Raw genomic sequence first — 20,392 nt, 5'->3', positions numbered from 1 at the left:
TCGGTTTGAGTCATTTAGGCTAATAAATGTAATAAAAAAAAGTAAAACTCTGCTGTCAGCTTGTTAAATATGAATATTTAGTTCCTTCTCTCCTCTGTGACAGTAAACTGAATATATTTGAGTTGGGGACAAAAAAAGACATCTGAGGACGTCACATTGGGCTTTGGGAAACACATTTTCTGACATTTTATAGAAAAAAAACTAAAAATGAATCGACAGATTAATCAACAATACAAATTAATCGTTAGCTGCAGCCCTTCAGACAACTAGCTACAACTCAAGAGGCTGAAATGAACGGCTTTCCTCACTTGGCTGCTAATAATTACGGTTGAACAATCAGACTTGAACGCAGCATCACTCAGCCCAGGTGTGGCATTATCAATTTAGTGCGAGGTGCCACCTTTTCGTCTTCACCCCCCCCCCCTCGCAGAGTCTGTGAACGCCTTCGACCCGAAGGTGAGCTAACATTTGCTTTAAGTCTTTATAAATGGTATAACACGTTTAAAAACCAAACAACCACAACCGAGTGATACAGTAATAATTAATGAATGAATTGTTCTTTTCTTTTCCTGACTCGGGCTCCCATATGGCTTCATGCCTCACTGTGTACAGCGCTCAGAAATCCGCTATGGCAACAGGGGGAAAAAGACAGGAGAAAAAAAAGGAAAAGATTTGACAACATGGCGCACTTTCCTTAAGAAACGTTTCTCCTGGACGCCACACAGCTCAGTCTTTGTGGCTTTTCTCGCAGTTTGTCGACACTCGTGCCACAAGAGGACTTTTGTGCTAACTTTTGAACACCTTTTGGATGCATAAAGTCGATTAAAAAGCCAGGAAAGAAAGGAGTGCGAAGGGATGAGAGCGAGAACCCGCTGCACAAACCAAAGCAGTCACACAGGATGGAGAAGCAAGCGACTCTGAAAGAAAAGGTAAATACATCACAAACACTACTTTCTGCACTGTCATGCAAGCTGCCATCTTTGTAGTTGTTGGCGTTTAATTCCTCCTCTGAAAAAACCTTTTTTTTTTCACCTCGCGTCCTGGACAGGAAATACCAACTGACCATTCCTGAGAAAACCTCGTAAAAGACCTCTATCGATTTTCCAGTCATGCATACTGTACTGTACTGCACAATGGATGTGCGGGCTCTCTATGTGCAGACAATAGTCAACATTAACGTGATTTTAAATGTCAATAAAATAGTATACAGTGTACAAATAGGCAATAAACCCAAACTTCACTTATTTTGTTTTTGCACTGCCAAGAACCTACAGTGGCAGTAAGTTTGTGTGTGTGTGTGTGTGTGTGTGTGTGTGTGTGTGTGTGAGTTGCCATGAGTAAATCCACACAATTCCCCAACAAAACTGTGCATTCCAGACTATATTTGCTTTTGGAGAGAGTTGACTCAATCTCTGTCTCCTTAAAGTGTGATTCCGTTGGTGTCCTCTTGGTGTAGGCTCACATTCTCCTCCCTTCCTGCCCACATACAGAAGGCAGTGGGACCTTCCTGTAAAATCACTGATTAGTTCCCTCTTCTGGTCCTGCTAGTCATCTGGAGGGAGTGTTTGTTTGAAGGGAGAACCTGCATCTCTCTCTCTCTCTCTCTCTCGGAGCCCTGGAAGCACTGATCTACTGTATAATAGATGCTTCTCCTGACATTTCTTTGGGAGCTAGCCTTTGGATGTCAGCATGTGTGACAGAGCTGTCAGTTGTAGGTGTGGACGTCAACCCCCTCAGCCTGTTTGTGTATTTCTGAAGGGTGGGTTTCCTCTTCGGGACCTACGACAACAAACCCAGCAGTTGACCTTTTGTCTTAAAACCCACACAAACCCAGTGGTTTACATTATCTGTTGCATCACAATTGAGCTTATAGCCTATAGTCTGCATCAACAGAAGCACTTAAGGCTCTTTGTGTGTGTCCCAAAATCCCTTCGCTATGGGAAACGCCAACAAACTTAGAGCTAGCGAGCTACACGCTGAAAATGGCAAGTTTGGAAAAATGTTGGATGGTGCAACAAGTCAGACCTGCTTGGTTCTTTCAGGGAATGATTGTAAAGATTTACAAAGAATATGTTAAGGGCATTTCCTCTCTAACTGGGACGTTTTGGGAGCGATTGGTGGGATTGTTGTGGACGAAGTACACACGGAGATACACTGGTACATCTTTTGCAGGATGCAAATGTTCCACCAGAACAAGTTCCTTCCTGAGACTATTTAGCAGAGCCACCGTCGCTGCGTCTGGAGCTTAGGGCCGCCCAAGACGACTGTGATTGGTTTAAAGAAATGCAAACAACCCAGAGCGTTTTTATCTCCTATCCCAGAATGCATGTGTAGTGTAGCCAGACCTTTACTCCACAGCGCTGTGGAGACAGAGCTGGCAATGCAAACTAATCTTCTACTATTCCACAGGTCTTGAATTGGCTATAAAACACCATAATATTAAACACTGGATGCTTTAAAGTTCAGTCAGAGTAGAGCAGGAAGTCAATTCTTTCCATGGTGTCACATGTTTTAAAAAGATCAACAGTTATCATACAGAGAAGAACAAGAAAAGGTGGAAAAGATGAAGGTCAACCGGTGCAAAGACAGCAACTGATTGGTGCTGCGCCTGTAACTTGATGCTGAATCTACTTGATACCCAAAGCCTTCATATTTGCTGCGTCTACTCCCCGGGCTCTGGAAGTAATTACCCAGCCTGCCCTATCCCGGAATTCAGTCTGAGGAGGTGTGGTGAGAAAGAGGTATAAAAGGAAGCCGGCCCTAAAGACGTGCAACCCGAGATGAACTTCATGATTCAGTAATACTCAGCAAACCGTTTGTTTAATGGATTCAGCGCTCATCTACTTAATCAATAAGAGTGTATTGGCTGGATGATAATTGGTCTCGCATTGAACAGGTTTGTCTGCCAGTTGGTTCAGGAGTGTAATGAGTTGAATATGATTGGGAACAATAATAGATTCAATCCCACATTAACGCCGATGGCCTTGCTCTAGGGCAGGCTTTATCTTGTTGCCGTAAGAGATTCATTGGTGCGATGAAGATGTCTTTATTAGGTGGAACTTCACACTATTGCTGCGTGTCTAGACTGTGAACATCAGAGTCAATATTGACTTTATTTTGAACTAACAGGACTGGAAACATTAAACCTTATGTGCTCCGTTATTGTACTATATATCAAGGGTGTAACTTTGGTTTGAGAAGTGGGGGGGGGGCACAAAAGAGGGGGTCCTATTAGGGCTGTCCTCGACTAAAGAAATTCTTAGTCGACTAACCCTTATATGATTTTGTCGATTAATGGATTAGTTGATGTAATCGACAGAGCTGTGCTCTTTGAGAGGTGGTTAAGACTAGAAAAGCACAATATAAATGTAGTTAATTAACCATCTGTAAAACTGAACTTTCTCCACAATTAATCCTGCAAAAGCACCACTTTAAATCTTGTGCTTACCAGAAATGTGCTCATAAGTTTCTTGGAAATGAGAAATTAAGCATGAATAAGCATAAAAAAATGACTCCTCAACAAAAGAAATCTTAGTCGACTAAGACCAAAACGACCGATTAGTCGACTAATCGACTAAGAGGTGGCAGCCCTAGGTCCTATGCCAGAAAAATGTCTTCGATTTTGAATCTCATTTCCAGCATTTCTACATACATTTAGGGACTATGATGATACAAAATCCAGATAATAATTAAGGTGATCATAATGATAAATTCTGCCAGAAAGAATAGCACTTAACTATGTATAAGAAAAAGATGTCTTACTTTCTTTTATTGTTAATTATACGGGCGATCGCCAAGATTTGACAGAATCATTTTATAGAATCAAAAATGTTCACAATTTGGGTTTTTGAAAAGTAGGGGGGAGACATGTCCCCCCTGTCCCCAGTGGGAATGACTCACTAGCTATATGCTGTACTACTAAATAGGCCTCACGATATCTTTGACCAAATACCTCGATATCGATACCGCAACAATATTGCAGTGTTGACTATTGGTGCTTTCACAAAATATTTACACAATGACATTTTTGATAAATAATCATCAGTTATGTGGATGTAATGACTAAGTGGGTAAAGGCAAATAATAGAACAGTTACAACAGTCTGGTAAGTTCAGAAAATGACATCACTTTACTGTAATGCAGCCTTTAAAACCAGGAAAAGACACCACTTATGTCATATCACGATATCCAAAATCTAAGACGATATCTAGTCTCATATCACGATATCAATATGTATCGATATGTTGCCCAGCTCTAGTACTAAATTATAGTTGCTTGGACTTGAACAATAACTGAAAGTTAAACTAGGGCTGCCCGATTTATGGAAAAAATCCTAATCAGTTATTTTAGTCAATATTGAAATCACATTTACTTGTTGACTTTTGGAAAGATGTTGCATTTATTAAAGTTAAAAAAAAACAGTGAAATAGTTCAACAAATCAACAGTGAAAACACCTTGAGCTGTGAAATTTCCCTTCATACTTTCTCCTGCTGAACTTTTTGAATTCTCCTTCAGAACACAAGACAAAATAAGAATTTACTTGCAAAATGTAACGTCAACGTAACGTGTTTTCTCAATTACGTTGTTTTTGTGATCGTTGGGAGCAGAAATCTAAATCGTGATCGTAGTTCAATTAATCGAACAGCCCTAAGTTAAACATTACACGACGTGCACACGTGCTATGCAGATGTTCAGGTACTTTTAAAAACTTTGCCTCCCGAACAATTCAACATAACTTTATTATTAGAAGAGAAAATGTTCGGAGTGCTCTGAAGTTAAAACAAATAATCAAGGTGCTCTTCGGAAGGAAACCCAAAAGTAAAAAACGAAGAAAGCTCCAAGTCACCTTTCTGGTAAAAAGTTCAATTATTTAAATGGCTATTTTAATGTTGAGATTGTTAGTACTGTTTTAGCCTCGATATCAGGAAAAAAAGAAAAAACAATACTAGGGTTGGGTACCGAAACCCGGTTCCACTATGGAGCAAAATTTCGGTTCCTCATTTCGGTTCCACTTAATGTGTTGACTGAAATATTTTCCCTCTGTCGCTCCGAAACGGACGTAAAAATATCACACTTTCTCTGTAGTCTACCGTTAGCTGGCTACCGTTAATGTAGGCTACTTTTAAAATGCCATGTTTTCCCTCTGGGCTCACCAAAACGGACGTAAAAGCATGTTAACCATTCAGTGTTAGGTGACTTAGGTTTACTTATTATACATGTATATTTAAGTACTTTAAAACGTTAATATATTGTTAAATTTAAATAATTTTCAACTTAAAAAAAAAAAAAAAAAAAAACTCTATAAAAGAGCCTTTATTTGATGTCATTTTTCAGTTTTTCAAGAATCTGTTTAGGAATCATTCTAAAATGATTTCTAAACAGATTCATAACCGAAATCATTTTAAAAGTACCGGTTCGGAATCGTAACAATCCAAATGATACCCAACCCTAATGTTATTTTGGCAACATAAATATGAAAAAGATTCTCCAGAGTTTGTTGGTATATTCCAGGTGTGGCAAAAAAAAAGCTGATCGTAGCAAACGGCAAAAAGCCTTCCTCAGGCTGTCACATAACTTGGATTATTTCAGAAACCTTGTTTAATATACCACAAAAGATAATTCTTTCTTCATATTTCTGAGGAAGGAAGGACATTTCCAGTGGACTTTATTTTCATTTTCACAGCAGACATGACACTGACCATAACAGGAAAAGTAAAGGATGAATAAATCTGCACTAACAATGGCTCATATAAGTTAGTTCAGTGTCCCAGAAAGCCATAACACTGAGCTAGCGTGCACAATACCAGAGTCCTGGAGCTGGCCACACTAAATCAAATTCAGCCATTTTTAATGTTCATTAAAGCTATAGCGCGTAGTCTCTCTCGCCCCCATGAGGAATTCTAAGTAATGACAACAACACTGTCGGCGCGTCCACATGACACAAGCCTTCCGTGATCACGCGCCATGACCTAAAACTTAACTGCAATTCATTATTTATTCGGCAAATAACGTTTCCATCAGCGTTTATCGCAGAAACCGTATATCGATCAAGAGAAAATCCGATGAGACCGAACGTATAAACTTTGAGTCGATATCCATGAAATTCAATTGACATTTTTTTATTCAATATCACTTAATTCGCATAAAAACGTGTGGATGGAAACATAGCTACAGTCAATTGAACATAGCCATGCTGACAAATGCAGAGAGAGTTGTGTGAGTTGTTGTGAGGACGTCGTCTTGGGCTTTGGGGAACACTGATCCACACTGATCCACAACAAATCCATCAATCCAGACAATAATCAGCAATGAAAATAATCGTTAGTTGCAGCCCTACACGCTTGTCATACCCTGCATGAAACACCCTGTGTCATATTCACACACTAACTGTTCTTCACATATTAGTTGCACGTTCGAACGCCAGCATATCAGTTTGTTATTGAGTTCTTTGCTCAAGTGCGTTCCTGCCAGTTAGGTGTTATGAGATTTTTCAATTGGACTGATTATAGCTCTTTCACTCTTCTGTCCAATTCTCCAGTTTTCCATATTCAGTTCTCGGACAGCGAGCAGACCCCTCCGCTGTGTTTCTGGAGACGAAGGAGGCAGGTTTGGTCTCAGTAAGGCCGAGTTCATGGAGAAAGTTCAGCAGAGCAACGAGGCGTGTCAGCGGGGTGACTTCCAGGCAGCCGTTTATTTGTACACTGATGCCTTGCAAGCGGACCCACAGAACTGCATCCTGTACAGTAACCGTTCAGCAGCGCTTCTCAAACTGGGACAACACCAGGCGGCGCTGGACGATGCTGGAAAAGCCTGCGAGCTCAATCCCAAGTGGCCCAAGGTAAGTGTGCCTCAACAGCTTAAACTATGGATACGTACAAACAATTGTGGATCTTTTTTTGCAACACCGTGACAACATGAGGAAGAGGGGAAGAGTCCAGAGTTATTCATCCTGTGTAAAATAACAGTTTGTCTTGTCAAAAAGAAATTATTGAGTGCACCAAGAGAGCTTCATTGCCAACAATTGTAAATCTCAAACAGCAGATCTAATCTGGGAGCTCTGATTTCCATATCATTGCCAATTTTGAACTTTAATTATAAACACTTAGCTGCATAGATTGAAATGGGGATATACAGTGCTGCTCATAAGTTTATGAACCCATGCTAAAGTTGACTAAAAAGAGGAATAAAAAAATCATCTTTTGGAAATTGATCTTAATGCCTTTTAATTAAAAAAAATAGGAAAAATCCAACCTTTGAGAACACCAATTTTCTTTGTGAATGAATAATGTATCATAAATAAATAAATGTTCTTCCCTAAAATACAGGGGGCATAAGTCAGTACACCCCTATGTTAAATTCCCATAGAGGCAGGCAGATTTCTATTTTTAAAGGCCAGTTATTTCATGGATCCAGGATACTATGCATCCTGATAAAGTTCCCTTGGCCCCCACATCATCACATACCCTTCACCATACCCCCACATCATCACATACCCTTCACCATACCCCCACATCATCACATACCCTTCACCATACCCCCACATCATCACATACCCTTCACCATACCCCACATCATCACATACCCTTCACCATACCCCCACATCATCACATACCCTTCACCATACCCCCACATCATCACATACCCTTCACCATACCCCCACATCTTCACATACCCTTCACCATCCCCCCCCCCCCCCACATCATCATCACATACCCTTCACCATACCCCCACATCATCATCACATACCCTTCACCATACCCCCACATCATCACATACCCTTCACCATACCCCCACATCATCACATCCCCTTCACCATACCCCCACATCATCACATACCCTTCACCATACCCCCACATCATCACATACCCTTCACCATACCTAGAGATTGCCATGGGGTACTTTCCATAAAATCATCTCTCAATGCAAATCAAACCAGCTATCGGGCTAACTGAAATACAACCATGCCAATCTCTAGGTATGGTGAAGGGTATGTGATGATGTGGGGGTATGGTGAAGGGGATGTGATGATGTGGGGTATGGTGAAGGGTATGTGATGATGTGGGGGTATGGTGAAGGGTATGTGATGATGTGGGGGTATGGTGAAGGGTATGTGATGATGTGGGGGTATGGTGAAGGGTATGTGATGATGTGGGGGTATGGTGAAGGGTATGTGATGATGTGGGGGTATTTTAATTCCAAAGGCCAAGGGAACTTTATCAGGATGCATAGTATCCTGGATCCATGAAATAACAGATGGCTTTCCCGTCCAGTGGGCGTGGCTTTCAGAGTATGACGGGATGCGCTCTGTCTCTATGCTGTTTTTTAAAATGTAAAATTTCAAGTATAGTAGTTGAAGTAGTTTTTGTAAAAGTGTTGCAGACAAAAATGACGTTTAGTCAATATGGTATGTAATAACAGTACAGTAAGTAAAAAGGTAGTTAGATTACTGTTGTTTTACTCATTTCTTCTCACAAATATTAGATCATTTGCCTTTGATTTGAAGTGTTTCAGATTCCCCTCCCATTTTGCGTTCTCGTGGCTGCTGATCAATACAAAGTTTTCTGGGGTCTTGTCTTTGATCTTGTCCGGGCCGTGCGGACTAACCTGCGATAGATTTCACATTACTCAGCCACAGAGATCACTAGGAGACCCAATCCCTCTCGCTGATAGAAGTGCATTGATTTCATGATTTAGCACGGAGAGATACTTTTGTTTTTCGAGAGAGAGATTGATGATAATGTGGTAGAGTGGTATTGATGATAATTTGTCGCTCGCAATGATGCATCAGCAGCCGCCTCTTCTTTGATCTGAGGTCGTGTGTCTTCGGAGGCTCAGGTAGGTTTCCTCTTCTGTAAAAATGTGGCGTTGCAGTGTCGCTTCTCATCACAGAGATAATGTTTTTTGAAAGATAATTTTTTGGGCATGTTCACACCTCGTTTAAACAAAGGACGGCTTTTCAATAGTTTGAGCAGACAGTATTGGGTCTATGTACTGTATATCTACTCAGATAGATAGTCTTGTGCGTGAATGCCTTTTGATATTCTGCGGTTTCCTGTAACCTTGTAGAAAACCCTGACCAGAAAACTCATTCTGGTCAGAGAGAATCCTACAGCTTCTTGTGAGCTTCTTTCTCCACTGCGCAGTGAATAAACCTCATCTCAACCAGCGCACTATAGCTTTAATTTACAAAGTCCTTAAATTGTTTCTCATCCTGTCGTAGCATTAGACAAACACTATAATATCATAAATGTTTCTTGGATGTTATCTGACAGTACGTGTGCTGTTTACGAATGAATGTGAGTATTATAATAACATGTTTTAAGTTCAGGCGACGTTATTTGCCTTAATATCCATACTGATTTTCCATTATATGGCTGTGAAGTTGGCATTACATTTCATCTTAAGTGGTTTTAAGAACGTCTTTAAAAAATCTTAAATTCAGCTTGGAGAACTCTGGGGGAACCCTGATACAGTTGCTGTCCATTTTTTGTTGTTGATATGACTAATTCTCCTCTCCTTTTTGTCACTTCTCCTCCGTAGCATCTTAGCATTTACAGAGTACATTATGTTAATTCGGGAGATATTTCATAACCCTCTGAGGCCAGGGAGACTAAACCAAGGGGGTAAGCTTCGCGTCAGAGCTCGAATCTCCTATGGCGCCATTTTGATGCTACAAAGCGATCACCCCCCGTTAGCATCCCATTGACTGCCATTCATTTTGACGTCACTTTGACAGAGAATAACTTTACATCTGAAGAGTTTAAAGACTCTATTTGTCCATTGTTTATTTCTAAAGAAACACGACAATGTATAAAAGGCTCCATTACCTTGTACCTCACGTTATGGCTCCGTAGCAGACGTTTTTATAAAAATAGGCTAACGATTGGGTCATAACCACGAGACTTACTGTCTCATAGTAGAGGAATTACCGTATAGTACAGGAGAAGCTCTCAGGCAGTTTAGACTTCCATTAGCTGTTTAAGTTTAATTACTAATGTTAACTATCATTTTAGTGATCAATAATTAGCCTGTGTCTATGTTATCTCCTTACATATACCTACGCTCTCCGTCTCTGCTAGATTGGGAATGATTGAGATTTCTCTTGGCACAGCTACCAGAAGACTTCCAACTTTCAGACAGGTTGCTCACGTCACATCTACGTCTTCAAGCTCAGTTGGAGGCTGCTCAGTAACGCTCAGCCATCACCGGGAAAGTGCTTCTAAAGGCCTTCACTGGTCTCCGTCCAGAGACACGGGATCTGTTGGTCCATTCTTATATACAGTCTATGGACTAAACTATATAAGTCAAAGTATCTTTATTAGTCTCCCCAAGGTGAAATTCATTTTGGACACTGAGGGAAATTGCTGCAAGAGTTAAAACAATTAAAAGACAAATGTACAGTAAACATTTGGGCCACTCAAAGAGCTGTGCAAATTGCAAATGACCATTTTCTATACTTGTGCCAAAGAGCCATCCTTCCTACATTCTTCTGTTCTCCCATACATGCCTTACAAACACTCGTTCCTACTTCCATAAGCATCCATACATTCAGTTATAAATATGCATTCATTCCTCCTATAATTTGAAAATCACCGCAAAAATCATTCTCTGTTCTTCTCTTTATATGCTATCCAAGTACAATGAACCTCTTTGTGGTCTAACTGGGGGATGGTTGGCTTAATCTAGGCGGTGTAGCTCTGCTTATTCCTGGATTTACTGCGTGACAGCTTCCACTCTCTTCGATGCTGAAGTTTCTGTCAGCAGACTGTGTCGATGTAAAGCCGGACCCTTTTTGTTTTACTTTGTAACATGGCACGGTAGGATTAATATGTCCTGTGGTATTGACAGTTATACAGAGGAGTGCATGTTCATGCTTTAAATTAAGCCTCTCGAATCACCACTAGGGGTCAGTGTTGTCAAACAGGACGCCTATTAAAAGTGTCTGTGCAGGACAAGAAGGCAGTCAGGCAATCCCATTTCCAAGACGCTTTTTTGTTTTACACTCATTGGGTTCAAGGAAATGTTCAGCATGACTCACTGTCATATAATTATAGAAATGTGCTTGAACATGTATCAACACAGGCGTCATGGAGACTATTTTTCTGCTTTATTACTTTACAGCTGGAGGCCAACGTTACAACAAATCCATCTTGCAGTTTTGTCTATCTGATATGTCAGAAAATTCTCTGATCTTCTAATCAGAGTTTGATAATTTTGTGCTAATCAATGTGCTTCAGTAGATATGAATGAACAGTATTACAACTCCTGCGTTCAGTCAGCTCCGGCTCAAAGAATTGATTTAGTAACGGAGGTCTCGACACGTTGGCCTCGGGGAAATAGCGCTTTCGGCGTTGTGCAGTCCATCTGCTACGCCTGGATGTTTGATGAAGGGACAGGGATTAAATCACAGGAGTGTGCTGGCATTCAGATGTGTGTGTGAGTACATAATATCATCAATCATACCTCCCTGTGACCGCACTACTGGATTGGCCCGTCAAACAGTGACAGGCGTGGTTTTGCTGCCCCGTGCACCAGCGAGCAGCCCACCCTCCTGAAGGCCACAGCCAGCCTGTGAACGAAACGAACCCCCTGTCTAATCTGTCAGCTCTGTCTGCTGTTAGTGCCAGAAAACCCATTCTGAAAGAAGAAAGAAAATGTGTGGTTTAATGACCCAAGACCGCTTCAGGCCCTCTGTACCTCACCCTCTTACTGAATATAAAAAGCTTAAATGAGAACAAAATAGGTAGTCATTTCATAGACAAGGGGCGCACACTGTGTGTGTGTGTGTGTGTGTTTGTCTCTCTGTGTGTGTGTGTCTCTGTGTGTGTGTGTGTGTGTGTGTGTGTGTGTGTGTGTGTGTGTACACATTTAGTTTCTGTGAGCCGGTCTCGGAGGGAAGCTGGGTAATATGTGTGCATAATCAAGCTACTTTTTTATGATTCAGAGAAAGTACAAAAGGAATGATACTGCAGCAAACTCTTAAACTTGAGCTAGTCTCCCATAGCCAGCTCTATCTCCACAGCGCTGTGGAGTAAGGTCTGGCTACACCACAGATGCATTCTGGGATGGGAGAAATGCTCTGGGTTGTTAGCATTTCTTTAAACCAATCACAGTCGTCAAGGGCGGCGCTAAGCTCTGGACGCAGCGACGGTGGCTCTGCTAAATAGTCTCAGGAAGGGACTTGTTCTGGTGGAACATTTGCACCCCGCGAAAGAAAACGCCTCCTACAATATTAAATGAAGTGAACTGGTGACACAATACAGTAACGTGAGCTATTTAAATTAGCTGATACATGGTTAAACCTCATTGGCTCTTACCAGTGTATCTCCGTGTGTACTTCGTCCACAGCAATCCCACCAATCGGCCATTAATCATTGCCAACAAATGTTTCTGGTGATCCGTATAGGATGGAGAACTGGCATAATAAGCCGCAGCTACCCCTCTTTGACTGCAGGGTTTTCACCTGGTCCTCCATTATGGCGCACCAAGCGGGGCACAACAGAAACCATGGCATTTGGGGCGACCTCTGGCTCACCAAGTAAGAGCGTGCGCCCCATGTAGGCTGAGGCCTTTGCAGCGGCTCTGGTTTGAGTCCGACCTGCGGCCCTTTGCTGCGTGTCATCCCCCATCTCTCTCCCACCTTTCCTGTCTATCCACTGTCACTATCTAATAAAGGGGAAAAAAATGCCCCAAAAATAATCTTGATTTTTGGCATGGCATTTTCACGCCATGTCTCTGTGTTTTAACGTGGAGCAGTGGATATCACACATGCCTTTTGGTATGGGAGATCTGGGTTTGATTCCCACTGCGATACATCAACCAATGTGTCCCTGAGCAAGGCACTTAACCCCTAGTTGCTCCAGAGCTCCGTGCAACCTCTGATATGTAGCAATTGTAAGTCGCTTTGGATAAAAGCGTCCGCTAAATGCCATGTAATGTAACGTTACCCTTTCTAGCTCACTGCAGGTGATAGGCCATGCTTTGAAACAAAAGCTTTTCCTATTACCGGTGGACAACAACATATTCTTTGTAAATCTTTACAATCATTCCCACAAAGAACCAAGCAGACCTGCCTTGTTGCACCATCCACATTTTTTTCAAAACTTGCCGTTTTCAGCGTGTAGCTCACTAGCTCGAGGTTTGTTGTTGTTGTTGAAGGGATTTTTTGACCGGTAACACACAGATAGCAGAAGAGTAGGAGCAAAGCCTGACATTGATGTGAGGCTTAATCCTGGTAATTTACTTGTGTTGCACCACACTAAACGTTGGCTCACACTTTTTGGTAGACATTGGTGTGAGAGGGGAACGTTTTTAGCTTCTATTTCCAGCGAATATTTTTTGATTCTGTGATGTGTGAGTGCAATTACTTTCTTAATGGTGTATACCGGTGACTGAGAGGACAATACCCTCTCTAGATGGATTTCCTGTCTACTCTTGTCCTCCATCTGGTCCCTTGGTCTCAACACGGCTGTTCCAGTGACATGTTAAACAAACAGCCCTTTCTGCCATCACTCCCACTCTCCTGTCTGAGCGCTGACAGGAGAGTGCCCAGGGAACCAAAAGACGACGACTGGCACTGCAATGTCGGGGGAAACATCTCTATCATTTGCACATCTTCTGATTATAGGTTATGATGGTGCCTGTCGAGGGTATTCTGTCTCAAGTGTTTATTGCCAAAGTTGCAGCGACACATTTTCAAAATGATGGTTACAACCCATCGAGCTTTGTTTCCCTGATGAGGCAAAAACACATTTCTTTCCTGTGCATACTTGCATCCATTTTCCTTTTTCACAAGCATAAAAATCTCCATTTAGGTCCCAGTGGAGGGTCCTTGGTTTTAACTGAGACAATGAGTGTTTGCATAGGGAAAGGTCAGGGTGTGTGGAGTGCTGAAAGGGGACTTTAATTGCAGCGACATTATATCCAGTTATTGTGTAAAGAGAGGATGCTGACACCCTGATGAGGCCAAAGCTGCTTTTTTCTGCAGTGCTGGGTGATGATGACACTGGCTGTTGCTGTAAAAGGGAGAAAAGTAAGTGTGTGATTTGAAGACCTCGTCCTTCGCCACTCTCAGTGGTGCTCTGCTTTTCATGTGGATGACAACCACTGGGTAATGCTCCCCTGTTGGTATGACAGTCTGTTAAAGCAGCTCTCATCTGATCTCTGTGTGTAAAGAAAAAAAGAACCTGGCTTCTGATCTCATGGGGAGAGTGGCTTTAGCTCTTGTACCTTTCTTGTTGCTTTCATTCGCACCATCTGAAGTATTTATTTCATAACATCTTGGTGACCTGTGCTGTTACTTTGATACATGCCGAATAATGAACTGAAAACCCTCACAGGGGAGCTACAGCAAGTGGACTACAATTGTAAAGTTGTTTTCTTTTCTTTAGAAGTGCACAAGTCGGCAGGGAAGGATAGAGAAAATAGGAAATCGCCGATCCTGCTTTTTGATAGTGGCACCACGGTGCCTCTGCAATATAGCCTCGGGAAAGAATTTGTTTTGGTGGAACATGTGTACGTTCAAAAGTAGTTTTAGTGGTGCAACAGAAAACTCAGATTGGACAGGTAGTCTAGCTAGCTGTCTGGATTTACCCTGCAGAGATCTGAGGAGCAGTTAACCATAGTCCTCAGAAATCCACCAGACTTTAGAACGGCAACACAAAGAAAGAGAGGAAGGTAACGGACATCTGGGGGAAAAGAGCGTGATCCAGCAGAATTCCCGGCGGCAACAGAGCAATCCCAGAAGTGGAACGTCGTGAATATAAACTATTGTAGAAGTTGCTGTTCTAACCATCCTTCCATCCCACTGAGTGTGAACTTTTTAGCCAAGCTAGCAGCACGGCTCTATACACTCCACCACTGTGGTCCAGACTGAAATATCTCGACATCTAAGAGATGGATGGCCATTACATTTGGTACTGACGTTCATGGTTCCCAGACAATGTATCTTACTGACTTTGGTGATCCTCTGACTTTTTCTTTAGCGCCATAATCGCATCACAATGTTTAATTTGTTCAATTTTGAACAATATTTAGGTCATAAAACAAACACGACAATTATTGTGAACATAGTTAACATTACAACTTCTTAATATCAGCATGTTAGTGTTATATTTGAGATTGTAAGCATGCTGACCTTAGGCTGTGCTACCTAAATGCTAACTGTAGCTTAGCATGGCTGTGGACTCTTAGTCTCGTTAGAGAGGAACAATCAAACTACAAAAATATCTTCCCTGTTCTGTCCTGTGCAGTTTCAGAGACAATAATTCATTCTGAATATGAAAACTGCTGACTGGTTAGAGCCCATATTCCTCCCCAATTACTTAGGAAAAAATGTGAGTAGAAAAAAAAACATAAATCAGACTGCATAGAAAACAAATGCAGAATTCTTAACTCAGAATCCGAAAGGAGTTCATTGCCTCGGTAAGTTGCACGTATGTGGAGTTTGCCTTGGTGATTGGTGCATACATACATAAACAATAACATTAATAAGGAATAAACAATAAACACAGAAACTGAAACAAATATACACAAAATAGACAAAATAGTTGTTTAGTATAAGAAAAGGGAGGCTCTCTATATGTACAGTATATTGGGGCCAAGGTGTGTATTAATAATATACCTTGATGCATGTTTATGTTTAGTATATGATTTGATTTGAAAGAACTGAATGAAGCTGACGTTAGCCTGCGTACCTGACCGTTATTCGTGGAAATACTGATAGTTGCGTCTCGTCTTTTATAATATGGAAACAATGCTGCTACTGTATGAGCCAAATATTTGGTTAAATGCCTTCAGTTTTTGTAATCTGTAATACCAATGTTTGTCGACCTTAACACCATAGCAGTGTTTCTATGTTAGAGGTTTTACGGATCTACACTTCTCGTGACCGAGTGCGTTCACTGCTGTGTCTCTTCATGAAGATGTGTGCGTTGGGTTAAAATAAGGTCTCCACGCCAGTTTCCCCTCTCCCACTGCTCCGCCGCTGTTTTCCTCCGGAGCTCCAGAGCTCACCATGGAGAGAGTAGAGTCATGAACCACTAATAAGAGGGTTCCGCTTTGCTTTCTACCCAGCCGAGGCTTGAACTAATGAACAAATCAAATGAATGGCATGTAATTATAGGCCAGTGAGAGCGGGACGGACAGAGGGTTGGCGCTAGCGGGTACAAACCTGAAATTATTTGTCTGGAAAAATCTGTGAAATGAGCAGGCGCAGTTAACGTCTGTTTTTTGTCCGCCTTTTAGAAGGCTGTTGTGGCTAAGCAGCGCAGCGCTGCAAATGCACGGGCCATGATGGAGGGAAAGTGACCACACACACACACACACACACACACACACACACACATACATATACACACACACACACACACACGTACGTCTGCTTTTTTGGTTTCAACAGCACTTCTTGGCAGCTATGTCGTTCTTTACGCAGATGAGGTGAAACTAATCCTATGCCGCAGTTGTCGGCCTGGTCGCAGGGCTGCTCTCTCTTACTTTGTGTCTTTGTGGACGTGACGTTCTGCTCACAGTAGGGCTGTCCAGATTACGCGTCGACCGATACTGTTTTTTCGGTGCCGATATCGATTATTAGCAGTTAATGAAACGGACATTTGGAACCAATTTTGCATTTACAGTAAAAATGAAAATCTTTTTGGTCAAAATTTACATTTTGGAATGTTACAAACACCAACACCATCATGACCGAAAAGAACGAGATCCAGGGTACAAGCGGCCGAAATGGGTTTCCTCAGGAGGGTGGCTGGCGTCTCCCTTAGAGATAGGGTGAGAAGCTCAGTCATCCGTGAGGAGCTCGGAGTAGAGCCGCTGCTCCTTCGCGTCGAAAGGAGCCAGTTGAGGTGGTTCGGGCATCTGGTAAGGATGCCCCCTGGGCGCCTCCCTAGGGAGGTTTTCTAGGCACGTCCAGCTGGGAGGAGGCCTCGGGGAAGACCCAGGACTAGGTGGAGGGATTATATCTCCAACCTGGCCTGGGAACGCCTCGGGATCCCCCAGTCAGAGCTGGTTAATGTGGCTCGGGAAAGGGAAGTTTGGGGTCCCCTGCTGGAGCTGCTACCCCCGCGACCCGTTACCGGATAAGCGGAAGAAGATGGATGGATGGACAAACACCAACACAAAAGTTTGTTTTTAAATGCTTTAAGCAATTATTTAATGCAACAGAAACTTTAAACACAATACACAGTCAGAAAAAAATAATGAATAAAAACAACAAAAGTTTGAACTGAAGTTTTAACATGCTAACAATTTGTTTGCAGCTGTTGCAGACTGTATTGTATACATTTGTCTCTGTTTTGGTATTTATTGCTTGTTCTTATTAAAGGTGCAGTAGGTAAGACTTATAAAACTAACGGTCTGTCATTTTTGCTGAAACTGACCCTTATGTTCCAGTAGAACTACAGGAAGCAGGACATTTAAAAATAAAATCCAGCTCCTCTGGCACCACCTACAGCCTGGAGTGAGATTTGGGTGGAGGGGCTTAGGAGACCGTTTGGGCTTTAGCAGAAAGGGGGGGAGGGACTGAGAAGTTGTCGATGTTCAAATTCTTTGGCTACAACATAGCATCATGACTTTGCGTAATCATACACGCTGCTTTCCTAAAGCCAAGTGGCTTGTTATCTGTACGTATTTTGAGCTATCCACGTGAATGTTTACGCTGCATACAGCGGATGTAAACATACATACCACGTGGCGTTGCCTTTAGTAACAGTAAAAAAAGACAAAAACACGACGGTGACCAATGTCACACTCTTAGGAAAACAAACAGTTGGGTTTAGGAAGGGAACATTGGGGAAGGCTTAGGTTGATAAACGCCACATGCGGGACGCGATCTCCCGGGTGAAAGTCCTATGTTTTACCCATCCGCCACCCCAACCAACCTCCGTCCTTTCATACTATACTCGCTACAGTGATAATACACATGTAATGTAGGTCAATGGAGGCCAAATGGCATTTATAAACACGTATAAACACACTAAAGAACGATTATGCGTCTTGATAACACGCAAAAATGGCATACGAATTGGCGTGTCATACATACGCCACTTAGTGAGATCAGTCTGTTGGCTAAGTCCTGGATCTTCACAATCCTACCTACAGCACCTTTAATATTTCATAAGTGTGTTTGTTTATATGTATGCATCCAATCACCAAGGCAAAGGCTGTGTAGTTCCACAACTGTGGCAGTAAACTGCTTTCTGATTCGGGCTGTTTACAGAGCTGTAGCGGAGCCCAAGTGATATGGGGCATTATCTGGAAATGAGATGAAGACTTTAACAAATGCTGAGTCCAATGAGCTCAGACTAATGCAGCTTTATTCACACAACAAACAAACAAACAAACTTTCATGAAAGGCAGAACAGTTGACATGCACCAAATGTATATGTCAAGGTTTCTCTCCGAGAGAGGGAGATAACCCTGTGTACACACACCTATCTGCATGTACCCATAGTGTCTCAACAAACATCAGAATAACTCCTTTATACTTTTTTGGGGGCTTCACACATACCAGTCCATCTATTTCAGTGGAACAGTTACTTTCAAACTATGCCTTTTATGGCCGATGCTTATAATAGATTGACCCATTCCCATCTATTCCTGTGGGTGAAGGTTGTCCCCAGACTAACCTTCTTGTGTAGTACACTACATACAAGATATGAAATACATTTGAAAACCTGAATGCTGAAATATCCAACCTATCACCAAATATCCAACCTATCACCAAGTTGCGCACTTTTTAATGAATTAACTCATCGGTTATCGGTAAAATGAAATGCCGATACGTGTGATGTCCTGTTGTGTTCTTTAACCCCCCCCCAATGAAGCACAAGTAGACTTTATATTTCAGTTATTGTTTTCTGTCAGATTGTTTATAGATTTCGGCGTTTCCGACCGCATTTGAAGTCAACTCAAGTTTTTTTATAAATCACATTTAAAACAACCAAAGTTGACCAAAGTGCTGTACAAATTGAAGTGCACAACACAACCACTAAAATCAAGCAAAAATTAGTTAAAAATAAATAAATAAAAAATAAAGCAATAAATGCAACAAAAAAAAATACAGTACAATATCATATCAAGATGCTACAAACCTCTAAGAGCAACCAAAGGCCTTTGAGAACAAATATGTCTTGAGATGTGTTTTAAAACTGTCCATGGAGGGGGAACATCTGAGACAAAGGCAGCTTAATTTCCAGGACAAAGAGAAAGAAAAGAGACGGAGGGACTAGGGATACACCGATCCGACTTTTTCAGTCCCGATACCGATGCCTGGGCTTTGTGTATCTGTTGATACCCGATACCGATCCCATACCGTTGTTGAATTAATAATACACTGTATACCTTATACCTTATACCTTCCTTCCACCATGTGGAAGAGGCTAAAGGCACCACACTTTCTTAACTAAACATTACTTTCCTAACTAAGACAAAATAACATAGATGTAATGTATTGATTTTTTATTTATTTGTTATATAAAAAAACAATTGTGCATTCAAATCGAAAATAGAATGTAATCAAACTTCTTAAAATAAATTTTAAATAAATAAAATGTAGCAGTAGAAACAAACTAGTGTATTGGTCAAACATACAATAGTAACCAAACAGTTACCAAACATTGTAAACATGTAAAAAAAATATCTTAAATTCTTATTTATTTGTTATAAAAAAAAAAACTATCTTTTTTTTTTTTTTTTTTAAACTGGATCGGCCCGTGGATCTGTTAATTTTTCAATCCCCGATCCAGCTATTTTGTCAATATTGGGGCCGATATCCGATCTTAATATCGGATCGGTGCACCCCTAGGAGGGACTGAGGAAAATGTCAGCTGTTCCCCAAACTCCCGGGCAGTTCAGAGCTTGTGTTTGGTGTTTTATAACTTTCTCGTGGCAGCGGTAGAGGCAGTGATGTTTCCTGTTTCCTGTGTCCTGTTTGGGACTCTGACACCGCCTCAAAACACACGGATAAGTCTAATCCACGGCCACATGACTGGTCACCAAAGGGTTGATGTCGGGTTGCGTTTCTCCAAAAGTTTACTCTGTTTCAACTTTATTACAGTATTGAAGAATCAGAATTAAAAGGTTTTATTGACACAATAAGTACACTTATGTGAGATTCGCCTTGGTGAAAGGTGCATGTATAAACACACAAACCAACATATTAACCACTAATATAAAATAAACATTAAATACAGAAAAACTCTTCCAGGTATGAATGTGATCAGATCAGACTGTGGTAGTACTGGGCAGCTTCCAGTATGAATGTGGTCAGATCAGACTGTGGTAGTACTGGGCAGCTTCCAGGTATGAATGTGATCAGATCAGACTGTGGTAGTACTGGGCAGTTTCCAGGTATGAATGTGGTCAGATCAGACTGTGGTG

At 41.6% G+C, this 20,392-nt stretch overlaps 1 protein-coding gene across 1 annotated transcript in view; it reads left to right on the top strand.

Moving 5' to 3' along the window:
- The first annotated feature begins 392 nt into the window (after window positions 1–392).
- The window catches only part of LOC118494617 (tetratricopeptide repeat protein 28-like), a 54,468-nt gene continuing 34,468 nt past the window's right edge, over window positions 393–20,392 (top strand). The window contains exons 1-2 of the mRNA XM_035999018.1: window positions 393–929; window positions 6,540–6,839. Coding sequence (XP_035854911.1) covers window positions 900–929; window positions 6,540–6,839 — 330 coding nt within the window. The 5' untranslated portion in view covers window positions 393–899. The remainder of the gene's footprint in view (window positions 930–6,539; window positions 6,840–20,392) is intronic.

This window comes from Sander lucioperca, chromosome 2 (genome assembly GCF_008315115.2).
Source record: "Sander lucioperca isolate FBNREF2018 chromosome 2, SLUC_FBN_1.2, whole genome shotgun sequence".
In the NCBI taxonomy this organism is placed as follows: domain Eukaryota; kingdom Metazoa; phylum Chordata; class Actinopteri; order Perciformes; family Percidae; genus Sander; species Sander lucioperca.
The sequence above is the reverse complement of the archived record's forward strand: the minus strand, read 5'-3'. Positions and strand labels throughout refer to the sequence as shown.